The following is a 21,530-nucleotide window of genomic DNA, read 5'->3' on the forward strand; positions in this document are numbered from 1 at the left end:
AGCCTCTTCAGAGACGTCGAGATGTACGCTTCCCTTCCGCCGATTATGTGCCACTCTGGAATCTGTCAACCACCTCAAGCCCGCTCGAGCACTGCATCGAGACTCTCTCAATCTGTCCCACTTCCCCCTCCAGTCCTCCAACCTTTCGCCCATATTCCCTTCGGATTCCCATCAATCTGCTCGACTCTACCTCTCCCACCACCCATGCACGCCTCGACACCCTTGGCTCCTCGGCTTTCAGCAGCTTGACTCCAAGCGTCTCTGACACCTCCAGGGTGCTCCCGTTGGCCCATCCTTTCATCCACGATGCCGACTCGGCCGACGACACCAACACGTCGGCATGGCAGCCATCTTCCTCCTCGTCCAACTCATCCCGTTCCTCCCACAGCTCCTCTTCGTCCTCTTCCTCCCGTCCACCTACTCCATCCCTTTCTGCACGCCCAAACCTCGCCACCTCGACCGCACAGCAGGATTCGTCCGGCAACCACGGCAGTGGATCCAGTACGCCCACGCAAAACAATTCTCTCTCTCCCTATCAGATCGAGAGTGCACTTCTTGGCCCCTCCTCGCTCCTAACCACAGCCGCACGAGGTAACTACCAACAGCGTCGCGGTGCCGCCGCACCGGCGTGTCCCCAATCATCCGAAACCGACCACCCGGCTCCCCTCTGGACCGGCTCGGTCGCTTCACCAAAGCATCGCACGCTCCACTACTCGTTTGAGCACGGCGCCTATGGAATCCCCAAACGCCATCCCTGGGCAGCTGTTCGCGGCAATGGCAAGCGCGTCCAATCACCCCCTAAGCCAGCTGCCCGCTCAGGCGCCGTAGGCATGCTAGCTGCGGCTGCTGACTTTCTTACCGGCTCTGCATCCGCTTCGGCTCCAGCAACGCCCAAACAGAAGCTAGGTGGCGAAACGCTCGTCGCACAGGATGGTCGTCGCCTTGGCCTCAATTCGCCCATTCGTGAGCACGGTCGCATCGTACAGGATCGATTGCAATCCGTCCAGGTTGGCGAAGACGCTTACTTCCTGCGTCCCGACTCCATCGGTGTAGCAGATGGTGTCGGAGGCTGGGCCTCGCGCGCCGGAGCTGATCCAGCCCTCTTCTCCCGCCTTCTCATGCACTTCTGCGCTGCAGAACTTAGCAAATTCGACGATCTTAGCGCAGATGAATTGGCCGCTCACGGTGGTAAGAAGCTGCGCGAGTGGGACCAACTCGACCCTGTCGAAGTCATGCACGTGGCCTGGGAGCGATGCGTCCGCGCATCACGGCGTGAAGGCATCCTCGGTTCATCAACCGCGCTACTTGCCGTTCTTCGAGGAGACGAGCTTCGCATCGCCAACCTGGGCGACTGCGTTCTGCTCATCATCCGCGCAGGCGAGCTTCTCTTCCGTTCCACCGAGCAACAACATTCCTTCAACTTTCCCGTTCAGCTAGGCATGATGGGTCACACCGCAGAGAGCGTCACCATCGCAGCCAATCGCACCCTTGCCCGCGATGGCTTCCTACAGTCTGGCGCTTCCGACGATTTGGACGATAACGCTCCTAACCCGCTCGGCACCTCCACAGCCGAATCCATGGATGAAGCACGTAAGAGCCTATCACAAGCATCTGCGGCCACCGATGGCGAAGACGCCGAAGAGGCTGACTGGGATGAGCCGCGTCGTGACGCTGGTCGATGGACTGTCAAGGTGCAAACAGGTGACATCATCATTGTAGGCAGCGACGGTTTAGTGGACAATCTCTTTGACGAAGACATTGTAGAGGAGGTGCTCAAGTTTGCTCCGCCGCCTACCTCGTCCCAATCCATTCCCGAACATGACCTAGCCTCGCTCGAAAACGGCAATCGCACCATAGAGGGACAGCACGACTACCGCCTGCCAGACGACTTTTGCCCACAGCTGGTCTCTGAGGCGCTCTGTTCTCGTGCCAAGGCGGTTTCTGAAGATTCGCGAGCCGTCAGCTCTCCCTTCCAACAGCGCGCCATGGAGGAAGGTCTACATTATGTAGGTGGCAAGCACGATGACATCTCGGTCGTCGTTGCCGTTGTGGGTGATCCCTCGGAACGCCTCAATCGGGCTAGTTACCCCGTCGTATCCGATCAGGACAGCTCAGTTCCGGCGCAAGCAGGGGCATCTAGGCGCTGACCAGCGCTCAGCATCCGTTTCCGTCTAGCCTGTATCTTGACTCATCTCAAACCCCTCCTAGGCACTCAGCGACGAGCACTCCAGCGCCGTCATCAATTTTGTATCTTGCACTTTTAGCTCTCGGATGCCTTCTGTCTCTTCGGCTGGATTCAATCACACTTGCAAAAGCGCAGACTCAAGCGTGACAGTGGTGCAAGTGGGATGGTGTTCAGATGTTGCAATGGCTGGAATTTTTCTGTGTGTCTGTGTCCAGCATGCTCTCACATGTCGTTGGGATCTCCTGTAGACGTGAGCAGCTTCTGATTTTGCTGGACCCAGTTGTTGACCGCCGAGCACTGTGAATAAAATGGATCGGTGATCGCAAGCAAAGGGATCTGATCTGGCAGAATCTGAAACTGCATCAAGAGACCGATGGCCATGTGAGGCATGAGATGGCAGTGGAATGGCCAGATGCCGGGATTGTCCGCGACAAACCGGAAGGCGATCCAGCTGAACGGCGGCACCGAAAAGACATCTCGACGCATTGGATTGATTCTTGTATCTGAAAAGTTGGAAGGACCCTGGAAGTTGCCTGCGCCTGCTCCGATCAAGAAAGGAGTGAACCCATGAAGGTGGAACGGATGTTCGCCCTCATCGAGGTTGTTGACAATAACATCCATAACGACCACCTCGCTGTTGGTGACAATCATCTCGTCTGGGTCATTGTAGTACGCCCCCACGCTCGAGTTGGTATTCAAGGCGTGTCGGGTCGCTTCAAAAGTGTAGGCTTTCATCAACGATGCTTGAGGCGCCATTTCCGATGTGAAGGTGGTCTGGTTGAAAAAGGCATGCCATTGACTGAATGCATCCAGTCCAAAGTTGACCACCAGCTTAGTCGTCATGTTAGACGCAGGAGCATCGATCCGAGTGATGGGAACCAGCTGCGATGTGCTCAAAGACTCGGTTACGTTGACGAGCGTAGAGTTGCCAGCGTTCGAGGTCGGTGGAGTTGAAGCGCTGACACCCTCGTAGCGCATGATGGCATACTGATCCATGACTAGGAAAGGGTTGTCATAAGCAAACATGTCGTCAAGTACCTCTGCACGTACCGCATAGGCGCCCACGGGTTGATCAGTCTCGACTATCACCGAGTATCTCTGCGCTACCATGATGTTGAAGCACTGCACAACAATTGGTTCGACCTCGGTGCTATCCGCCTCGATAAGCGTCATGCTATGGCCATCAATTGATATTCGGAAGCTGGCAAGCGAGCCGGCGTTGATGAATCGCATTCGCACACGCTTGCGAGCTGGAACAGTGAAGTTGTATGCTGTCTTTCGTGTGAGATCGTCAGAAATGCAGCTGGTACCATTGGGAGCAAGCGCGCAGTTTGAGAAGCCGAGGCCATTGATCAATCCGTAGTCCGGGACCGGCTCGTCGCCCTGGTCTCCGCCCGGTGGCCCAGACTTGGACCTAGCAAAAGCAGCGACGCTGAAAGAATCCGCCTGATAAGCATCATTGACCACAAAAATGAGGTCTTGGTCGTAGTTGGCCCTAACAGTGGTACCATTGGATGGGATCGTGGTGGTCGCATTGTCTGGGTTGATTATTCTGAACTTTTCATCCTCTCCATGGAGGATCAAAGGTCCAAAAATGCCATCCGCGTAGGTCGGAGCGTAATGGGAGTGCCACCAATACGTGCCAGACTGCTGGACTGTCCAATTGTAGGTGAATGAAGTTCCAGGCGCGATGCCACACTCAGTAATACCGGCTGAGCCGTCCATCTCGTTAGATCCTCGCTGATACTGGCCGTGCCAGTGAATCGACGTTGGCACGGGCATTTTGTTTTCGACATGAACGATGATGCGATCTCCGATGTTAGCCTCGATCTTCGGGCCAGGATACAGGTTGTTTACCAATCGCATTTGCTTTGTAACTCCTGCTGGATTGGAAAGCACCTGGGTGAGTGTCCAGTTGTAGACTCGGTCCTGCGGTGGTGCGAAGCGGTTCCATGTAGGATCGAGTGTGAGCTGTGAAGGATCGGCGAGATGCTCCCTGGAAATAAAGGGTAGGTCGGAAGCTGTGGCGCCTGGCACCAGGTTTGAAGTCGAAGAGTCTACATTAGACTGCGATTTATGCTTGTGTTTGAGCCCTAGACCAAGACCAAGCCCCAAAGCCAATGCAGTGACGCAAACTAGCGCAAGTATCGCAGCTATCACCGCTATCGAGCGTCTCCGAGTCGGTGGCACATGGACAGCTCTGAGGTTCGATCTCTGCGACCCGTCCTCGACGCTTGCAAGCGACTTGCTGCTCGATTGACTGGCTGTCTTTTCCCTTGAAGTATGTGGCTGGGAAGTCCTGGTCACCATGGCGACTAGTCCCAGTTCACGATGACAAGGCTGAAGTGGCTCGCTCACGTACCCGAAGTTGGTTGGCTGCTGTGGAGGTGGGAAATGAAAGAAAGCGAGAGCAGAACCTACTCGAACTTTTCCAAGGATCTGTGAAAGACTCGTGACTCAGGTACGGCTTTGACTAGTCAGGGTTATATCGCCTTTGCCTCCTCGTTTCGAAAATTTTGTGTAGGTGTGTTCTTGAATTGGATACGAGCGTAAATGGAACCGAGTGCTCGATGCAGCTCCTTACCACAAAGACTGACAGGCTCACAGATACAGCGCACCTGTACGAGACTGATCAAAGCGCTCTCTGTGACGAGTCATCTGATTATGTGGAGCCAAACCACACCATGCTGGTGTTGCCCGCTGGTTGAACGTCGAAACCCACTATGAAATTGCTCATGGAAGGTGAGTCGACCTGAAGAAACGCGTGTGGGTCGCAGAGCATGCGGAACGGTATCATTTGAGTTCTTGCCAACGATGAGCACGTTGCCGCCGGTGGCTGCCGGAGAGTTTGGTGTGGTCCAACTCGAAGATTTCACCCAGCGAGAGCAATTGCAGCTGTGATTCACGATTGTCGTCGGGCCAAGTTGGACAGCCGAGGCTGGCGTCAAATAGCGGTAGCCAATGAGCGCGCGAGAATTGCTCCTGTGCATGCACCGAGGAACGTGTCCTTCGCACATGCACGATGCATGATGCACGATGCAGCCACGAGCCTGTTGAGGTTCAAGCTCGATCGTGACTCGTGACTGATTGCACATTTACTGTACGATCACAGATTCGTAATTGCCCACCCTCGCTTCGACACATAACTTTTTACTAGGTATACTGTTCGAAGCAGCGGTGAACCTCGAGAGCGCGTTCTATCCAGCCGAGTGCTAGCGAGTGCTAGTGGATCAGCACGGCAGAAAGCACTGCTGAACCCTGACTATAATTTTTTGAGATGTCGAGCAAGCCCAACGACCCTCTTGCTCAAGAGTTCAGTATACAACACGCTTCGCCACTTGACAGGTTGTTCCTGCTTGGCACGTTCCTCGGCCTGCAGCTTCGCTGAAACATCCGTTCCCCAAACCGTGACACTTTCCGCTTGACAAGTTGAACAAAGTCGGCAGCTTGGCTATGTGCACATACACACGTCTCATGTACGATCCAGAGCCGCCGGCTACTGAGGTTAACATCCTTCTCTTTCGACCTTGCCGCAGCGGACGTACGTTCAAGGGCCACTGCTTGCCGCTTTTTCGGCTCCCATTCTCTAATGCCGCAAAGTGATGTACACGTTGCAACCCGTACCTGCGGTTGCAGCCGAACCTTCGGCACTTGATCGGCAGTCGGTTACAAACGCAACCTTCCTGATTGGTCAATCCATGTTGAGCACCTAAGTGGTGAGGTTCCCACGTTTTGGTCTGCCTTCATCTCAGACAGCTTGGATCGTTCGGTGGAGTTACTTATCGCGCTCAAGTGCAGCACACTCGAATTGTCGTCTTCATTTCGGTGTTCGGGCAGACTCCTTCTGCTTGCGGCTCCACGAGCTCGTCCTTCCGAGAGTAGAGTATGTCTGCGCAGTGTGCTGGTTCTGAATGGACTTCTCGAGACTGCTAGCTACACTGGCGTGGGTTTCTATAAAGACAGAGACAAGGTGTCCTTCGTTTGGCGTTTCGTTTCACACTGTACACATCACCGACGTCGTCATCCAAAATGAAGGTTGTCGTCGCTGCTGTCTCCGCCGCTCTCTTGTGCGTCAGTGCCTCCGCTGGTCCGATCGAGAAGCGTGCTCACCTCGGCCTCACCTTCGTTCCTCCTTCTACTTCGCCTCTGAGCCAGTCACAAAATTACGTCGGACACAACAATGCTTCGCTGCCCAAGCGCGAGGTTGTGCCTGGTAAAGCATTCGACCGTATCATCCAGATCTGGCTGGAAAACACTGACTTCGAGGCTGCCATCTCGACGCCGGCCTTGCAAGCTCTCCTCCCCGATGGCGTTCTCTTCGACAACTACTACGCTGTTACGCATCCCTCGGAGCCCAACTACATTGCTTCGGTAGCTGGTGACTTTTTTGGCCTTGGCGATGATACATTCAACCATATCCCCTTGAACATCACCACTGCTTTCGACCTCCTTGATGACGGTGGCAAGAACGGCAAGCCTATTTCGTACGCGTGCTACCAGGAGAACATGCCTTATGACGGATTTACGGGCTTTAACTACTCCTCTAAGAACTATGTTACTCCAGGAGCGCCTGACTACACATACTACGTTCGAAAACACAATCCGTGTGCGATCATGGACTACATCAGCTCAAACCAGTCGCGTGCGATTTACAACCGCAACTTCAACGACCTTGCTGCCGACATTGGCAACGATGTCATGCCTCAATGGGTAAGTTACTCGGCCTTTTTTCTGCAAGCGCTTTCCACGACGTGCTGACACGATACTTGCTCTTAATTCACGATTGTCAATCACGAATCGTTGGTCGCGATTCTGCTCTTGATCGGTGTGGCAAATCTTGACAGAACTTCATCACCCCAAACATGGTTAATGATGGCCATGATACGACAGCCGCCTTCTTCTCCAACTGGACTAGCTATTTCCTTACCCCGATGCTTAAGGAGCCCAAGTTCAACAACAACCGTACGCTTGTTCTGCTCACGTTCGATGAGAACGATAGCTACTCGGCTGCCAACCGCATCTTCACGATTGCTCTCGGAGGAGCGGTTCCTTCGAGCCTCAAGAACACTACAGACCACACCTACATGACGCATTACTCGGCTCTGTCGTCCATCGAGGCCAATTGGAATCTGAAATCGCTCGGTCGTGGCGACACGAACAAAACCATGGCCAACGTCTTCCCCTTTTGGGCCGAGCTGTTTGGCTACCAGAATACTCAGGTGGATGATGCCGATATACCCATGACGAACCTGACGGGGATCTATGCAGGCCCGTTGAGTGGCACTGCGAACACGTTGTTCTATGCACCTGTAGATGTCAAGGTGATTGGTGCCGGTGGTCAGCCTGTACTGGTCAAGAGTGGTCTCAACGTTTCTCAGACACTTGCTACGCTCGTCCAGACCAACTTGACGGCCTTGAACCAGAAGCCTGTCTGGGAGACTGATCCTGGCTACAAAAACACCAACGTCTCTACTGGTTCTGGGTCCGGTTCGCAATCCGGCACTTCGACTGCTAAGCCGAACGCTGGTGTGAAACCTCTGTTGGCCACAAGTGGCGTCTTGGCTGCTGCCGTCTTTGCCAGTGTCGCGACGCTCGTGTGATTCGTGATCGTATCGACCAGCAGCTTTCCATCTTTCCTGCGTGTTGCGGTCGTGAACTCGTTGAAAATCGCGTCTCGCACCGTGCCGGTTGTCGGCGCGTACATGGCATGTGGTCACCGAAAGACTCTGTGGACGAGGCACTCGGTAGTCGAATCTGCCATTCACGATTTCGTGCATGGGCCATAACCGATCCAAACCGCTGAAGCGTCCAAGCACTAGCTCACCTGCCATCGACTACAAGCTTGGGCTGACACGGCATCACTTGGAGAATTTGTACATTTCATAAAACCATCAGACCATCTAGACAACACACTCATGATTGTGATGATTGTGATCGTCGGCAGAGGGAGAAGCTCGAGTGGCTTGTGTTTCGGCCGTCGATGCATCTTGCAGTGCCTTTAACACAAGCTCGCTGTATTCTTGAGCGAAGCACCAAGCCGGATTGTCGTCACGCACCGACTCTACAAGCGTGCGTAAATGTTGGCGGTCGAGCTGTTTGAGTACAGCGCGAGTTTCGCCGCCTTCTCTGCGCACACCGTTCTCTGTCTGGCACAGCACGTCAGCACGCCAGAGCGCCAGCCCGCAGAAGGTCGCATGACGCGTATCGCCTTGCAAGATCCAGCGGCGCGTCTCGGAGGAAGCGTTCGTAGCGCCATCCTTACTCTGACTGTTCCGATGGTGACGTCGTTGTAGATCGCGCTCTGTATTTTGCTGTGGAGCAAATAACTGCGCATGCGACGCTTGTCGAACATCTCCACCTGCCATGTGGCGATCAAAGATGGCGCGTCTGGCATCGGACAATCGTCCTTCCCCAGCGAAGCTCGACCATCTCGGTGGCAAGTGTGAAGCTCGACGCAGAGCCGTCGCGGCACTGGGCCCAGCACCTACCGATACCGAAGCGCGCCAATCTGCAAGCACCTCGAATCCTTCTTGCACTTCGTGTTCGCGAAAGATACCTGCAAGCCCGAGATACTGAAACTTGCGATGCCAGAATTGCACGCGTAGCCAATCTTGGCTGCGCGTTGGCGTCGGCGTCGGCGTCGGCGTACCAGTGTCGTTCCGGCTCTCTTTGGCGTCGCCCACCTTCGCTTGATTGTCATGGTCTACGGTCAAGACCAGATGGGGCCACGCCTGCTTGGCTGGGATCAGCTCTTCGCATACGTGCTCGCCGATCGAATTGGTAGATTGCGGTGATGACCGCTTTTCGTCAAGGAGTTTGATCGTACATACTAGCACCACCAAAGACATGTACACCGCATGCGACGAAGCAGGCGCCAGCCTCTCCTTTTTGCACTTTGTCCTCGCGGCGCAAAGTAGCGTCAAGATCGTGCCTGCATGCACAAGCGCCCTCCGACAGTATGGAGATTCGGCCCAAACCTGTAGCAGCAGCGCAATCTTTTCATGCCGCTCCTGATCGATTGCAGAACTACGTTTGCTCGTAGCCAAGTAGAAGCAAAGCGACTGCAGCGGAGCACATAGTCCCAAAAAGATAGTCTGCCATCGAATCGTCAACTGCTGCGCGTCGTCGGTGACTTTGAGACCGAGTCCTGCGGCAGCCTCGTCACTGTTTGTGTGACAGCCATTTTTCGAGCCGCTGAACATCTCGGACCAGTTCATCAGAGCGTGCGCTACTCGCGTGGCGTGCAAAGTGCGCCCGATCCGCCAACCAGGAAGGTCGATCAAGCTTGCGCTCTGAATGTCAAAGTGGTCCGCGTCGATTTCGAGCTGTTCGGGTAGAGCGCCTGTGCCCCATGCTGGCGTCTGATACCAGCCGCTGTCCACCATCCATGCTCCGTGCACAGCCTCCAACAGCGCCGACATGTACAATTGCGGTACGATCCGAACCTCGGACGTCGCCGTGGGCGTCTCGCTCTCTGCATCCTGTACATCGGCATGCGATGGACGCCGGCTAGAGCGCGCTGACGAGCTTGACGGCTCTGTGACCTCGACAAAAGCGCCTGTCACTGCACTAAATGTACGTTCCGCATTATCAGCATGCGAACGCGAAGGCTTCGAAGCCTGAGTGCTGCTCCTGCTGGCACCAAAATCGAAGGAGCTGCGAAAGCGCGGTGGAGCAACAGTTGCGGGCTGGTTCGCCACATGTGGTCTGAGCAACTGCTCTGCAAGACAGGCTGCGATTGAAACAGGCTTGCCATCCGAAAAAGCGACCTTGGCACCCTTCGAGGAAGGCAGAGAGGTGCTGGTGGCCAGTCGACTCTTCCACACTTTCGGCGGCCAGGCGAAAAACACCGAGTCTGGACACGGCTCGTGGACGTGTGCAAACACGAATTGACAGCGTGGTCCCTCGAGCCGAGCCGAGAGGTCGATTTCGAAAGGCGAAAAGTAACACGAAGACTGCGAGTCTAAAATCGCACACAGAAGAAGCGTCCTCTTGCGGCTCTCGTGCTCATACCAAAGCGACCACAGCTCAGACAGCTCTTGTTCATCGAGCTGATCCAGACTGTCTGTATCGATCCGATCCAAGGCGACATCAAATGTCGACGAGCGCGTCTCCACCTTGAGCACGTCCAAGAGAATCGACTCGCGATTTTGCTCGAATTTGTGCCAGAGATCAGGTGTGTGCTGACGCATGCCATACATGCCGACAAGAAGAAAGCAGTTCAAGAAGCACTGCAACTTGGCGCCAAGATGAAGAGTGTGTCTACACGACAATACCACCAAGCCGAACAGGAAACAGATCAATCGGTGCCCTTCCTCGGCAACGTTGGGAATGGTGCTTTGCAGCGATGCCAGAGACAGGAGCGCAAATGCCTCTTCCGAGCTGTGAGCTTTTTGTTGTCCGAGCATGAATGGATGATAAATCGGAGCAGCTGTACGAATCACCTTGGGGATCAGCGGTGTTAAAGACTCGAGCATCTCGACCGATGGATGCAGGTGGTTTTGGCACAGCTGAGCGAACGCACGAAAACGATCCACGACCAACTGCAATTGATCGCCACTCACCGCTGACGTTGAGACGGAGGCGGAAGCGGAAGTGGAAGCGGAAGCATGTTGTTGTTGATGATTCGAGGGCGCAAGACCCTTGTCGACCTCGGCCTGACTCTTGTCGACTGCGTCTGCGAACGAGACATGATCTTGACCTGCGGATCTTGTCGAAGTCGCAGCGTTGTCGGATGCAATGGTAGCGGCAATGTCTGGATGTCTACCATTATCCGTTGGTGAATTCATGGCCACGTCTTTCGAGTCAGAGGCTGTTGGACGTGGGACATTTGGCAACGGAGTAGCTTGGTGCAGGCTGTCTCCGTTGCGAGCAGACTTCTCTTCGCCTTCTTCGACCCTGGCAGCCCTCTGCGAAGGGGACGATTCATGAGGCTTGTTGAAATTTGGGTCTGAGTATAAGGACATGCCAACAGTCTCTTGCGCTTCGCCCTTGACGTTGGAATCCTCGACTGGTTGTATAAGGGTGTCATGCGACTCGCCAGCATAGCTTTGGGTACCACTTCGATGGACGTGAGTTTGCGAATTGTTGTCAAACGTCATTGATGCCGAGCTCCAAGAACGCTCCATCGACCTTCGACGAGAAGTTGCGTTCGGACCAAGCGCTTCGCTTTGAGATGCGGTCAGCGATGGCAGGTAGGCAGAGCTCTGCGACGATTGGGCTTGAGAGAATGAGTGTTGGTGATACGACGAGGCGGATGGTGCAAACCGATCACCGGCCCATGCAGCCGACACTGCGGTTTGTGAAGGTATCAGAGGCGCCGCAGCCATACTGGTCTCTGGCTGCTGCGCGAAGCATGATTGCGAAGAAAAAGTGCGCGATGGGTCGATGGCTGATGATTGACTGGAGCCTAGGTCGATGCCGAGATCGGCCATGATTCGTTCGACTTGTTCTGCATTGGGCGGGGCGACAGGAGCAGCGTTCTCGCTAAGATTGCGAAAGTCGACGGGAAAGCAGGTATCGGCCGCCATGGTCGAGCGTTCGCAAGGAGATGCGCCGGAGCCAGCAGGTATAGGACAAGCATGAGAACAATTTTGGCCGTGCTCGGTGGCCGATTCGACGCGCACGCGCTCGGCACCCTGCGCTGTGAGCATGGACGGATCGAGACTGGCCCAGCACTCGTCACCGTGTCTCGAAGGCATCGCGCCCACGAAGAATTCAGACTGGAGCATCTCCGTCTGCGTCGGAAAGTCTGCCAAATGAGGCAGCTCACCAAATGAGGGAAGCCCAGACGGTGTAGCGGAGGAGGCAAAACTCGGGTCGATATAGCCACGTCGACCGTGGTCCGATGGTGGAAATGATGCGAGGCCCATGGCTCCTACTGCACCCGACCATCCCGCGTGACTACTAGGATGAACATAGTTCGTCTGGCCATCTTGGCGTTCCCAGGGGAACTGCGACGGAAGCGGAGCTTGGCTGGCTCCGTGGTCAAAGTCGGACGCTTGCATCCAGTTGGACCTATACATGGAGGTGCTCTGGTCGTGAGATGCCCTTCGCGTTGGACCAACACGATCCATTGGCTCAGAGGTGTTGGAAAAGAGCGACGGTGTGCTGTACGAAGGCTGGCAACTCGGTTCTTCTTTGATCGAGTAACTCGTCCTGTTCTGATAAGGGCGCATACCATCCTCCTGAAGGCAGTAAGTAGTACGTGGCGTTGATTGTCAGCATCGCTAGGGTCAAGGCTGAAGTTGATTCGTGGTGACACTTACAGGTGGAGCCGCGCCGGGCAGGAAGGCGGCATCTGGCGCGCGGGAGCTGTCACGCCAATGGGCTGAGGAGATGCCCTTGGGTGAGTGAGTCGCGCCATCGCGGCTGTAGATGTCGGGAAACGAGGCGGTTCGTGCGAGCGGATCGGGTAGGGTGCGTGGGTCATGTGCTCTACGCTGGTATGCGCTGTTGTTACTGTTGAAGGCGCTTTCAAACGGTGATCGGAGCGCCAACATGCTGTAGCTGCTTGTAGAGACAAAATTCGACGAGGCGGCGGCGCCAGGCGCAGCGCCAGTATAGAGGCGCTCAGCGGGTGTTGTCGAGGAAGCAGAGGGAGCCTCGGGTGAGCGGTAGAGATGGGGATGCTTTCGACGCAGATGGCGCGCCATGCTGTCGTTGCGTGAAAATGCGCGATTGCATCCGGGACAGGTAAAGTCGCGCCTCTGGGTATGCGTCATCTCGTGTCTGCGCAAGTGCGCTCGCTTGACGAAGGAGGCTGAGCATCCTAGCACGTCGCAATGAAATTTACGAGCCGGATCATGGCTGCGAAAAGCAGGCATAGCGAGTCAGAGACGGCCACGACGGTGTTGACGAGCAGAGCGGACAAAGATCGAGTAGGTTCGGCTCGAATCATCAGATCCGTGGCAGAGAGAGAGATGTTGAAGGTGGGACAAAAAGGAGGGACCGGACACGAATCATGAGTGGATACTTCGCATTTAAGCAAGGGTCGGACAGCACAGGCAGATACGGGAGTGGGGACCAACGATAGCTATGCGGCACCACAGATTCCCACCAACCTCAGAGGACCCACCAAGACAGCTACAGTATCAATGAGGCCACACGCGCACTTGCTGCGATTCTGGCTCAGCAGAGGTTAGCAATTCGTGCTTGTTTAACAAGCGTCGACGAATGCAATTCATTACACAGCGTGCGCACACTGAAACGCTGGATGGCTTGTGGGGGTTGAAGCAAGACGAGATGAAGCGCAGCTGGATGAGCGCACACGCTTCCAATACGTGATGCCAAAAAATTAAACTCTGCCCGACGATGCTGTTTTGCTATCGGCCAATATTGGCATGGCACAGCTGCGAACCCAAAGAGGCTCAAGGCGTAGCTTACTTGAATGTCTCGAATGCATCGGGAGAGTGACCTTCTTTCTCGACGTAGTAGCGTGCAGAACGCAAGAGAGCAGCTCGGGAGTCGGTCAGGATGTGGCGGCCCGACCAACCACCGAAGGTGGCCGTCCAGTTAAAGTTGCGCATCTGCATCCAGATGTGTTCGACGTCGCGCGGCGGAAGTGGGATGTTGTTTGGGAAGCTGTATGCGAAAGTGAACCTCTTCCTGTCCAATGTGACCATGAAAGTATCGGCGCAAAAGACAGCGGCGCCTCTTGGTTTGCGGGGAGCTGGGGCTTCGGCGTCGCGATCCCAGTGAAGAGCGTTGGAGCCAGGGAAATGGCCGCCGCATCTGATGAGCGTGAGACTGGGAATACCTGGGATCGAGAAAATATCGTCTTGGACTTGGACAAGGTACTGTCGGCGTGCAGGGACATCGGGGTTAGAAGGGTGGCAGTTCAGGCCACGTTGATACCAGTGGCGGTCGAGCTTGGAGATGAAGACTTTGCAGTTGAGCATCTTGGCCCATGTCAGGCTTGCCGCATTGAAGTGTGGATGCGAAATGGCGATCGAGTGGACTTTGCCGGTAGGGCTAGCTGCACAAATACTCTGCATGAGTTCGACAGAGGCAAAGCCGCAACAGTCCCAGATGACGGCACCAGCCTGGGTGAGCAGCACGATAGGCGTCTGGCCGATAGCGAAAGGAGGGTCGAGCTTGATTCGCAGAATGCGAGCATCTGATTCTTCTGGAACAAGTTCAAACGACGTTGTTGATCCGAGCAGTTTCTGCGACGTATACGTTTGGCCAGTTGGGCACGGGTACTGTCGGTCATCTGAAGCATCCGAAATTTGGGACACAGTGTGAGTTGCCACGATAGCAGAGTTCGGCAGAATCGATGCAACCAAGTTAGAGGTGGCCAGCACCGATTAGAGCAAGAGGCGCATATTTGCAGCATTCACCGGCGTGGCAGCGAGTGTAATGAAGAAGACGGGGTTACCCACCATAGCAGATAAGACACTCTTCGGGTCCTGATTCCGAGGAGTATTGGTTGCCACACGTGGTGCAGATAGCTAGGTCCGCACTGGAAGACAGTTTGACGGACGAGGACAGCAAGGTCAGAGTTAGGTGGGCAGAATTACATCTGGAGCGGCACCTATTATTCGCCAAAGGATAGAAATCACGAATGCAATCAGAGTCAACTTACTCCTGCTGCCAAAAGTGTTTCATATTGGACGATAACGTCGTCGTCGATTGGGTGATCGGAGAATTGGCCGACGACATCCTGGCCGAGGCGAGCTAGAGGTGAGACGAAAGCAGCCCAATTCGCGATTTCAAGCGTATTCGTGATTCGAGTCGAGCATCGATTAGTGTTGGCGTGGATGAGGCATGTGTCGTGCCTCTCTTGCCGCAAATCGTGAATGGCAGAGGCCAAAATCAAGCTAGTTAAGGGCGAGGCTCGAAAACAAGCGTGAAGCGTTGCACACTTGATGCTGTCCAAGTTGGCGATCACAGCGAGAGGCGTGAAGCGTTGTGCTGCCTGACTTGGCTGGTTCACTCAGTGACTGTCGGATCCCCGGATCATCACATGGTCTGTCGTGTGTGAGCCAGGGTCATGCGGGTCATGCTAGATTCGTGATTCGTGATTCGTGATTCGTGATTCGTGATTCGTGATTCACTCGTGACTAAGTTCTGACTGTCGTGTGGAGGAGGCACCTACACTCATGGACTGACTCACGTCTTGAAATCGCTCAAGCTCAGCTCAGGTCCGTGTAGATAACTCGCAGCGTGCAGGGAAATTCTAGATCAGGATTCAGGATCTGTGATTCGTGATTTAACTTAAGTTAATCGTGAATTATATTATTATAAAAACTCCCTCAAAAAGGGGGTTGCGAAAAACACGAGTCCATTTGTGGCAGGGCGTAATTAACCTTCCAATTCCATGTTCACATACATGACTCGTGATTACGTGTTACACGTCTGATTCCGATTGGTCAGGGTTCAATCTGCCCGATTGTGGCCGATGCCGGAACGGCCAAAGCTCGGGGAGAAAATTTTGAGAATTTTGGAAGAAACGCAGGCGTGGGCGGGTGCGGTTGGCTGGAATTGTGAGTTAACTTACGTGTGAGTAATTCATGATTCACAATTGGTGCTCGCCTAGACCATGAACTGAGGTGTTCCTTGCCAGATCCCGTGGTGTTGCTTTCAGACACAACGACGAGATCAGCCTATCTACCATCTTCTGATTCCGCATCGCACAAACTCGCAGGTCTAGTGCACCTTCACCAACCCACGTCCACGCTTTGTCGGATATTGCGCTTGGCGAAAGCCTCCGTCTCATCAGCACTAGAACGTCAGCCACCATCATGGTCGCCATTCCGCGAGTGGCTGCTGCTCGTTCGCTAGCTCGCCAGCTGGCCAGGCAAAGTCTGAGAACAACAAGCTTCGCATCTGCTCCGGTCCGCATCGCCATCGCCTCTACACCGCTCGCGCGCTCGCCGAGTTCGTTCCGCAGTCTGAGCAGTTCCACCCGCAGGAGCGCAGCAGCAGCAGCCGCTGCCGCTGCCGCCAAGGCCACCCCAGCACACGATGACTCGCATACACCTATGGCCGTACTTACCGAGGCCGACCTTGGTCGTCTTGTGCGCCAGCGTAACGTCGGTATCTCTGCGCACATCGACAGCGGCAAGACCACATTGACAGAACGAGTGCTCTTCTACACGGGCAGAATCAAGGACATCCACGAGGTCCGAGGAAGAGATGCTGTTGGAGCCAAGATGGATCACATGGAGCTCGAACGTGAAAAGGGTATCACTATTCAGAGTGCTGCCACCTACTGCAGCTGGAAAGCTACTCCGCCCACAGAAAAGGCGAGCGTCAGCGGCGATGCTGCCAACGTCGAAAGCAAGGAACTCATGGAAAAGAAACAAGATTTCCACATCAACATCATCGACACACCTGGTCACGTTGACTTTACCATCGAGGTAGAACGTGCGCTGCGAGTGCTCGACGGTGCCGTCCTCGTCCTTTGTGCCGTATCGGGAGTGCAGTCGCAGACCATCACGGTCGACAGGCAGATGCGACGATACTCGGTGCCCCGTATCAGCTTCATCAACAAGATGGATCGTGCCGGTGCTAATCCGTGGCGCGTTATCGGTCAGATCCGTAACAAACTCAAGATGCCAGCAGCCGCCGTTCAGATTCCGATTGGTGCAGAAGACGACTTTAACGGTGTCATTGATCTGATCCGCTGGAAGGCCGTCTACAACGAGGGCCACAAGGGTATCGACATTCGCGAGACCGACGAGATCCCCGCCGAGTACCTCGAGCTGGCCAAGCAGAAGCGCGCCGAGCTTATTGAGCAGCTCGCAGAGGTCGACGACGAGATGACCGAGATGTTCATCGAGGAGCGCGAACCTACGATCGAGGAGCTTGCCGCCGCCATTCGCCGTACCACGATCCGATGCCAGTTCTCACCCGTCTTTCTCGGTTCGGCCATCAAGAACAAGGGTGTTCAGGCCATGCTTGACGGCGTCTGCTCGTACCTGCCCAACCCTGCCGAGGTGCCTGCCACGGCTATGGACATGAGCAGTGCTGCCACTAAGAAGGCGGCGGAGGAGGCAGCCCAGGCTGCAGGAGAGGACCAAGAAGCAGCAGCAGAGGCGCGCAAGAATGCGGCTCCACCCGTTCTACCGCTCTCTCCGGCTTCGGAAGCACCGCTCGTGGGTCTCGCATTCAAGCTGGAAGAAGGCAAGTACGGTCAGCTGACGTACATGCGCGTCTATCAAGGAACGCTCAAGCGCGGCAACCTGATTTTCAACGCGCGTACCGGTAAAAAGGTCAAGGTGCCTCGACTGGTACGAATGCACTCGAACGACATGGAGGATGTCGACGAGATTGGCGCTGGAGAGATTTGCGCCATGTTTGGTGTCGAGTGCTCTTCCGGTGATACCTTTACCGACGGCACTACGCAGCTGAGTATGACGAGCATGTTTGTTCCGGAACCCGTCATCTCGCTCGCTATCACTCCTGAGGGTAAGGAGTCGCAGAACTTCTCGCGTGCTCTCAACCGTTTCCAAAAGGAGGACCCCACGTTCCGCGTTCACGTTGACAAGGAATCCAACGAGACCATTATCTCGGGCATGGGTGAGCTTCATTTGGAAATCTATGTGGAGCGTATGCGTCGAGAGTACAACGTTCCCTGCACTACGGGTAAGCCGCGCGTAGCTTTCCGCGAGACGATCGAGAAGAAGGCGACGTTTGCCTACACGCACAAGAAACAGACGGGTGGTGCAGGTCAATTTGGTCGTGTCATGGGCTACATTGAACCTATGGAGGTGGATCCAGAGACTGGCGTTGATACGGCGTTTGATAATCGCGTTGTCGGTGGCTCGATTCCCAACGGCTACATTAGCGCTTGTGAAAAGGGATTCTACGATGCGCTCGAAAAGGGTGCTCTCTCGGGTCACGCCGTGACTGGTGTTCGCTTCGTGCTCGAGGACGGTGCAGCGCACAGCGTCGATTCGTCCGAACTGGCGTTCCGACTGGCGACGGCGGGCGCCTTCCGCGAAGCGTACCAGAAAGCGAACCCGGTGATTCTGGAACCCAAGATGACGGTCGAAGTGGTGGCACCCATCGAATTTCAGGGTGCCGTGATTGGCGCACTAAACCAGCGCAAGGGTACAATTTCGGACACCGAAGTTCGCGAGGACGAGTTCACATTGACCGCCGAGGTGTCGCTCAACGACATGTTCGGCTATAGCTCGCAGCTGCGTGGTCTGACGCAAGGTAAAGGTGAATTCTCGATGGAGTACAAGTGTCACACGCCCGTCATGATGAACATTCAAAAAGAGATGCACGAGGCTTATCGCAAGAAGCAGACCGAGAAGAAGTGATTCCACGATTCTCGCTTGCCGTGAAGAGCATCGCCATCTTTGTCACCAAGTTAGTTTGTTTTTGTACCACAGTCAGAGTGTTTTCGTATACGTGATAGATCAGATGCTGTCTTGGCTCACAAAAAACTTTTTGCACTTGCTCGTACGAGGCGCTGAGCGCACTACCAAAGCACGGAGGGTATCAGTCACGAGGGCGCTACACAAACCATGCAATGAGACGATGGGTGCAAAAGTCAGAACGGTACGCCGAGCTGTAGCCGATAGAGGGGTTCGACTTGGGTATAAAAGAACGAGAGCAAAGACAAAAGCTACGAACAAGGAAGTCGAAAACGTTCTGATTGTTCTAAGAGGTGGCTGCGGGCGGGTTTGGGCCGGGATATTTGGATGGTGGATTGGTGCAACCGTCCGGGTTCAACCTGTTCCTGGGCCAATCGTGCTGATATCCACCTTGCTGCTCTGTGCCACCCCAAATGGTCAAGTTGGGGTTGGTGTACGCCTGGATGTGACGATTGATGTAAGCCTGGGTGGGGAAGTCGTCAGGATCGCAACCGATATTGGTTTGGCCTTTGGGCTGATAGACGCGAACGTAGTCGACGAGCATCTTTCCTGGGAACTGAAGGTTGTCCCATTCGATGGTTCCGAATCCGGACGAGATGGCTAGGTTGATGAGAATGTACATGGGCTCTTGAGGCACGGGGCGACGGCTGATGTTTACGCGCGGGTCGGCTGCCAGCGCTCCGGAATAGAGACTCCAGGAGCGTTCATTGTTGTTGATCCAGTGGATGTAGCCGTCGTAGCCGGCCTTGTACTCGAAGCCGTATACGGCAAAGTCGCCACCGCTGTATTGGTACGCGGTTTGCAGGGTTTGGGAAACACCACTGGCCGACTGTTGCAGCACATTTCCTTGGTACGAGTTGAGCTGTGCTGAAGGCTGGAAGAACTGATATTCGGTGCCAGTCGTGTTGATGAGTTCGTAGTGGTAGTTGGCGGGCATCCACTGGCCGGACTGCGAGACTTCACCGATGCCACCGCCTACCTGCGCTTCGATAACGTCGATTTCGGGAGCTGAACGACCGACAAAGTTGCCACTCGAGTCCTTGGGACCGGGATGATCCTCGCCTGGACACGTGCAGGCCGAGAGCCGCTGGCCGGGCTGCCAGCTGATCGAGTTGGTTCGATATTTGCGGTTGAATACCGTATTACCGCTGGTGAGCGCACCCTCGGGACCCGAACCATCGGGATACGTCTGGTTGGCAAGCGTGCCGACATCACAAGCGTCGTAGGCATACGGCCAGGTACCTTGAGTCGTTGCACCGTAGTTGGCACGACCGAGGTTGCCCATGGTCCATACTGCTGGCCACCAACCGGAGACGGAGCTGCTCCCTGGCAGTTGGAGACGAACTTCGATGTAGCCTCCGGTGAAGCAGAATTGGTTCCAGGTGGTGATCTGGCCACTGCGGAAGTTTAAATTGTTGGTTTCGACCTGGTCTGCAGTGATGACAAGGTTGCCTGCCGAAGTGGTGACAGCTTCAGGGCTGTACCATTCGTAGTCGCCCGTGGGCCATGGCCACAGATCGACAGCCGTCCAAAAGGGGTCATCGCCTGGGTAGAAAGATCTGCCGTCGGTGTTGAACTCGTCGCTGAAGACGAGCTGCATCTGGTGCGAGCCGTCGATGGAAGGCTTTGTGCGCACGTCTTGCGGGGTGTCCGGGTCGATGAGCGACATGCGCATAGTGGCTAGGTTGGGGACTTGACCGGAAGCGTTGGTGCCGCCGATGTTAAAGCCGTTCTTCTTGCCGCTGGCAAGGTGACCAAATTCTATGAGAGGATAGCCGAGAAAGAGGAGGACAACTCCGACAATCACGATGGACAAGGTGGTAAGATCGAGCATGATACGCGGGTCCATGTGACGTTGGATCTTGGTCTGACTCTCGTAGTCGTGCAGATCGTCGTTTTCGATGACAAAGTCGTTAAAGGGTAAGCCATGCTGTGACGTTGCCACATGAGCGTCCGAGTCGAGGTATGGAGAGTCGGACGAGGATTTTGAGGCCTTTTCGGAAGGAGATGTCTGTGGTGAGGTGCTGGATGACTGCGGAGATATTTGCGAAGTGGATGTGGTGGTGTGGGAGAATGCAGAACCATTCTCCAAGACGTGGTTGGGCACCGACATGGTGTTGTGCTGTTGTCTTTGCGGCTGAAAGCAGGCTGTCGCGCGTTGCAGCCAGAGCCTGAGAAATGCAAGATTCGGGAGTTGGCGTTGGATCACCGCGCCGCCAGCTGGAAGAATAGGTGGGCGCCGAAGATGGTGGTATCTCGGCAGCTATACGGACATGGGAAGCGTGGATAGCAGCTGGACGCCTATAGCTGGGACCACTCGAAACAAGGATCTGAATGAAAGCGATATTGAAGGTAGTGAAAATGGAACAGCATGGAGCTGAAGCGGGCGTGATTGAGTCGACCCGGGGAAGGCGCTGGCAAGAATCACGAATCGCGAATGGGAGATGACGCAGGCAGTCGAAGAATGGGAGGCAAGCTTCGCGTCGGCGTCCACGATGTCGGAGCAAACTTTCGGATTAGGGACCAGCAGCCGGCGTGGGCGTCTCACGAGTCTGATTGCAATGGTTGCAATGGTATATCAGTGTGGACGGCATAACCATCAAGAAGAACAACGCAAGGGTCCGAGTCGATTGGGAGCGCATATCGTAAGCATCACTCAAGCACGAATCATGATCGGTTCTATCGTCACTGTACAGCCGTGGCGCAAGGCGACGTTCGCGATCGAGGCTGGGGAAACGCTTGGAACAACCCCAAATTGGACGGATGGCTTGCGAACAGCGCGCCGCCTAGCAAGCAAGCAAAGCGCCGACCAAGTAAGAGTTTGACTCAGAATCGTCAGGCGAAATCAACTGTCAAGAAAGAAGCGACAGGCTGCGAGAAGCGTCAAGGCACATGGGCGTCACTTCTTGCCTCGTGCCTTTCATGTCTTGCTTGATGCATCCGCGCTACCCAATCTAGCGGAGGGTGCGAGCGGAAAGAAGCTCGAGTATGGACTCGAGTATGGAATCGGGAGC

The 21,530-nt window shown here is 55.1% G+C and overlaps 7 protein-coding genes across 7 annotated transcripts; 3 read left to right on the top strand and 4 right to left on the bottom strand.

Annotated features, from left to right (window-relative positions):
- On the top strand, positions 1-2,147 carry UMAG_11184 (uncharacterized protein; the record flags this gene model as incomplete). Its single annotated transcript, XM_011394027.1, has 1 exon — positions 1-2,147. A coding segment is annotated over one exon (2,147 nt), but the record flags the coding sequence as incomplete, so codon positions are not given.
- A 260-nt stretch (positions 2,148-2,407) lies between these two features.
- UMAG_05802 (uncharacterized protein) lies at positions 2,408-4,495 on the bottom strand (the record flags this gene model as incomplete). Its single annotated transcript, XM_011393874.1, has 1 exon — positions 2,408-4,495. One exon carries the CDS (start codon positions 4,493-4,495, stop codon positions 2,408-2,410), a length of 2,088 nt encoding a protein of 695 aa, XP_011392176.1.
- Positions 4,496-6,214: 1,719 nt separating this feature from the next.
- UMAG_05803 (uncharacterized protein) lies at positions 6,215-7,785 on the top strand (the record flags this gene model as incomplete). Its single annotated transcript, XM_011393875.1, has 2 exons — positions 6,215-6,895; positions 7,030-7,785. 2 exons carry the CDS (start codon positions 6,215-6,217, stop codon positions 7,783-7,785), a joined length of 1,437 nt encoding a protein of 478 aa, XP_011392177.1.
- Positions 7,786-8,085: 300 nt separating this feature from the next.
- On the bottom strand, positions 8,086-13,011 carry UMAG_05804 (Cys(2)His(2) zinc finger transcriptional activator; the record flags this gene model as incomplete). The annotated part of the gene is made up of 2 exons (XM_011393876.1): positions 8,086-12,372; positions 12,454-13,011. 2 exons carry the CDS (start codon positions 13,009-13,011, stop codon positions 8,086-8,088), a joined length of 4,845 nt encoding a protein of 1,614 aa, XP_011392178.1.
- Positions 13,012-13,566: 555 nt separating this feature from the next.
- On the bottom strand, positions 13,567-14,848 carry UMAG_05805 (uncharacterized protein; the record flags this gene model as incomplete). The annotated part of the gene is made up of 3 exons (XM_011393877.1): positions 13,567-14,399; positions 14,569-14,648; positions 14,772-14,848. 3 exons carry the CDS (start codon positions 14,846-14,848, stop codon positions 13,567-13,569), a joined length of 990 nt encoding a protein of 329 aa, XP_011392179.1.
- A 1,082-nt stretch (positions 14,849-15,930) lies between these two features.
- Positions 15,931-18,459, top strand: UMAG_05806 (putative translation elongation factor G; the record flags this gene model as incomplete). Its single annotated transcript, XM_011393878.1, has 1 exon — positions 15,931-18,459. One exon carries the CDS (start codon positions 15,931-15,933, stop codon positions 18,457-18,459), a length of 2,529 nt encoding a protein of 842 aa, XP_011392180.1.
- Positions 18,460-18,802: 343 nt separating this feature from the next.
- UMAG_05807 (uncharacterized protein) lies at positions 18,803-20,629 on the bottom strand (the record flags this gene model as incomplete). Its single annotated transcript, XM_011393879.1, has 1 exon — positions 18,803-20,629. One exon carries the CDS (start codon positions 20,627-20,629, stop codon positions 18,803-18,805), a length of 1,827 nt encoding a protein of 608 aa, XP_011392181.1.
- Positions 20,630-21,530: the final 901 nt, after the last annotated feature.

Source organism: Mycosarcoma maydis, chromosome 20, assembly GCF_000328475.2.
Source record: "Mycosarcoma maydis chromosome 20, whole genome shotgun sequence".
NCBI classification, from domain to species: domain Eukaryota; kingdom Fungi; phylum Basidiomycota; class Ustilaginomycetes; order Ustilaginales; genus Mycosarcoma; species Mycosarcoma maydis.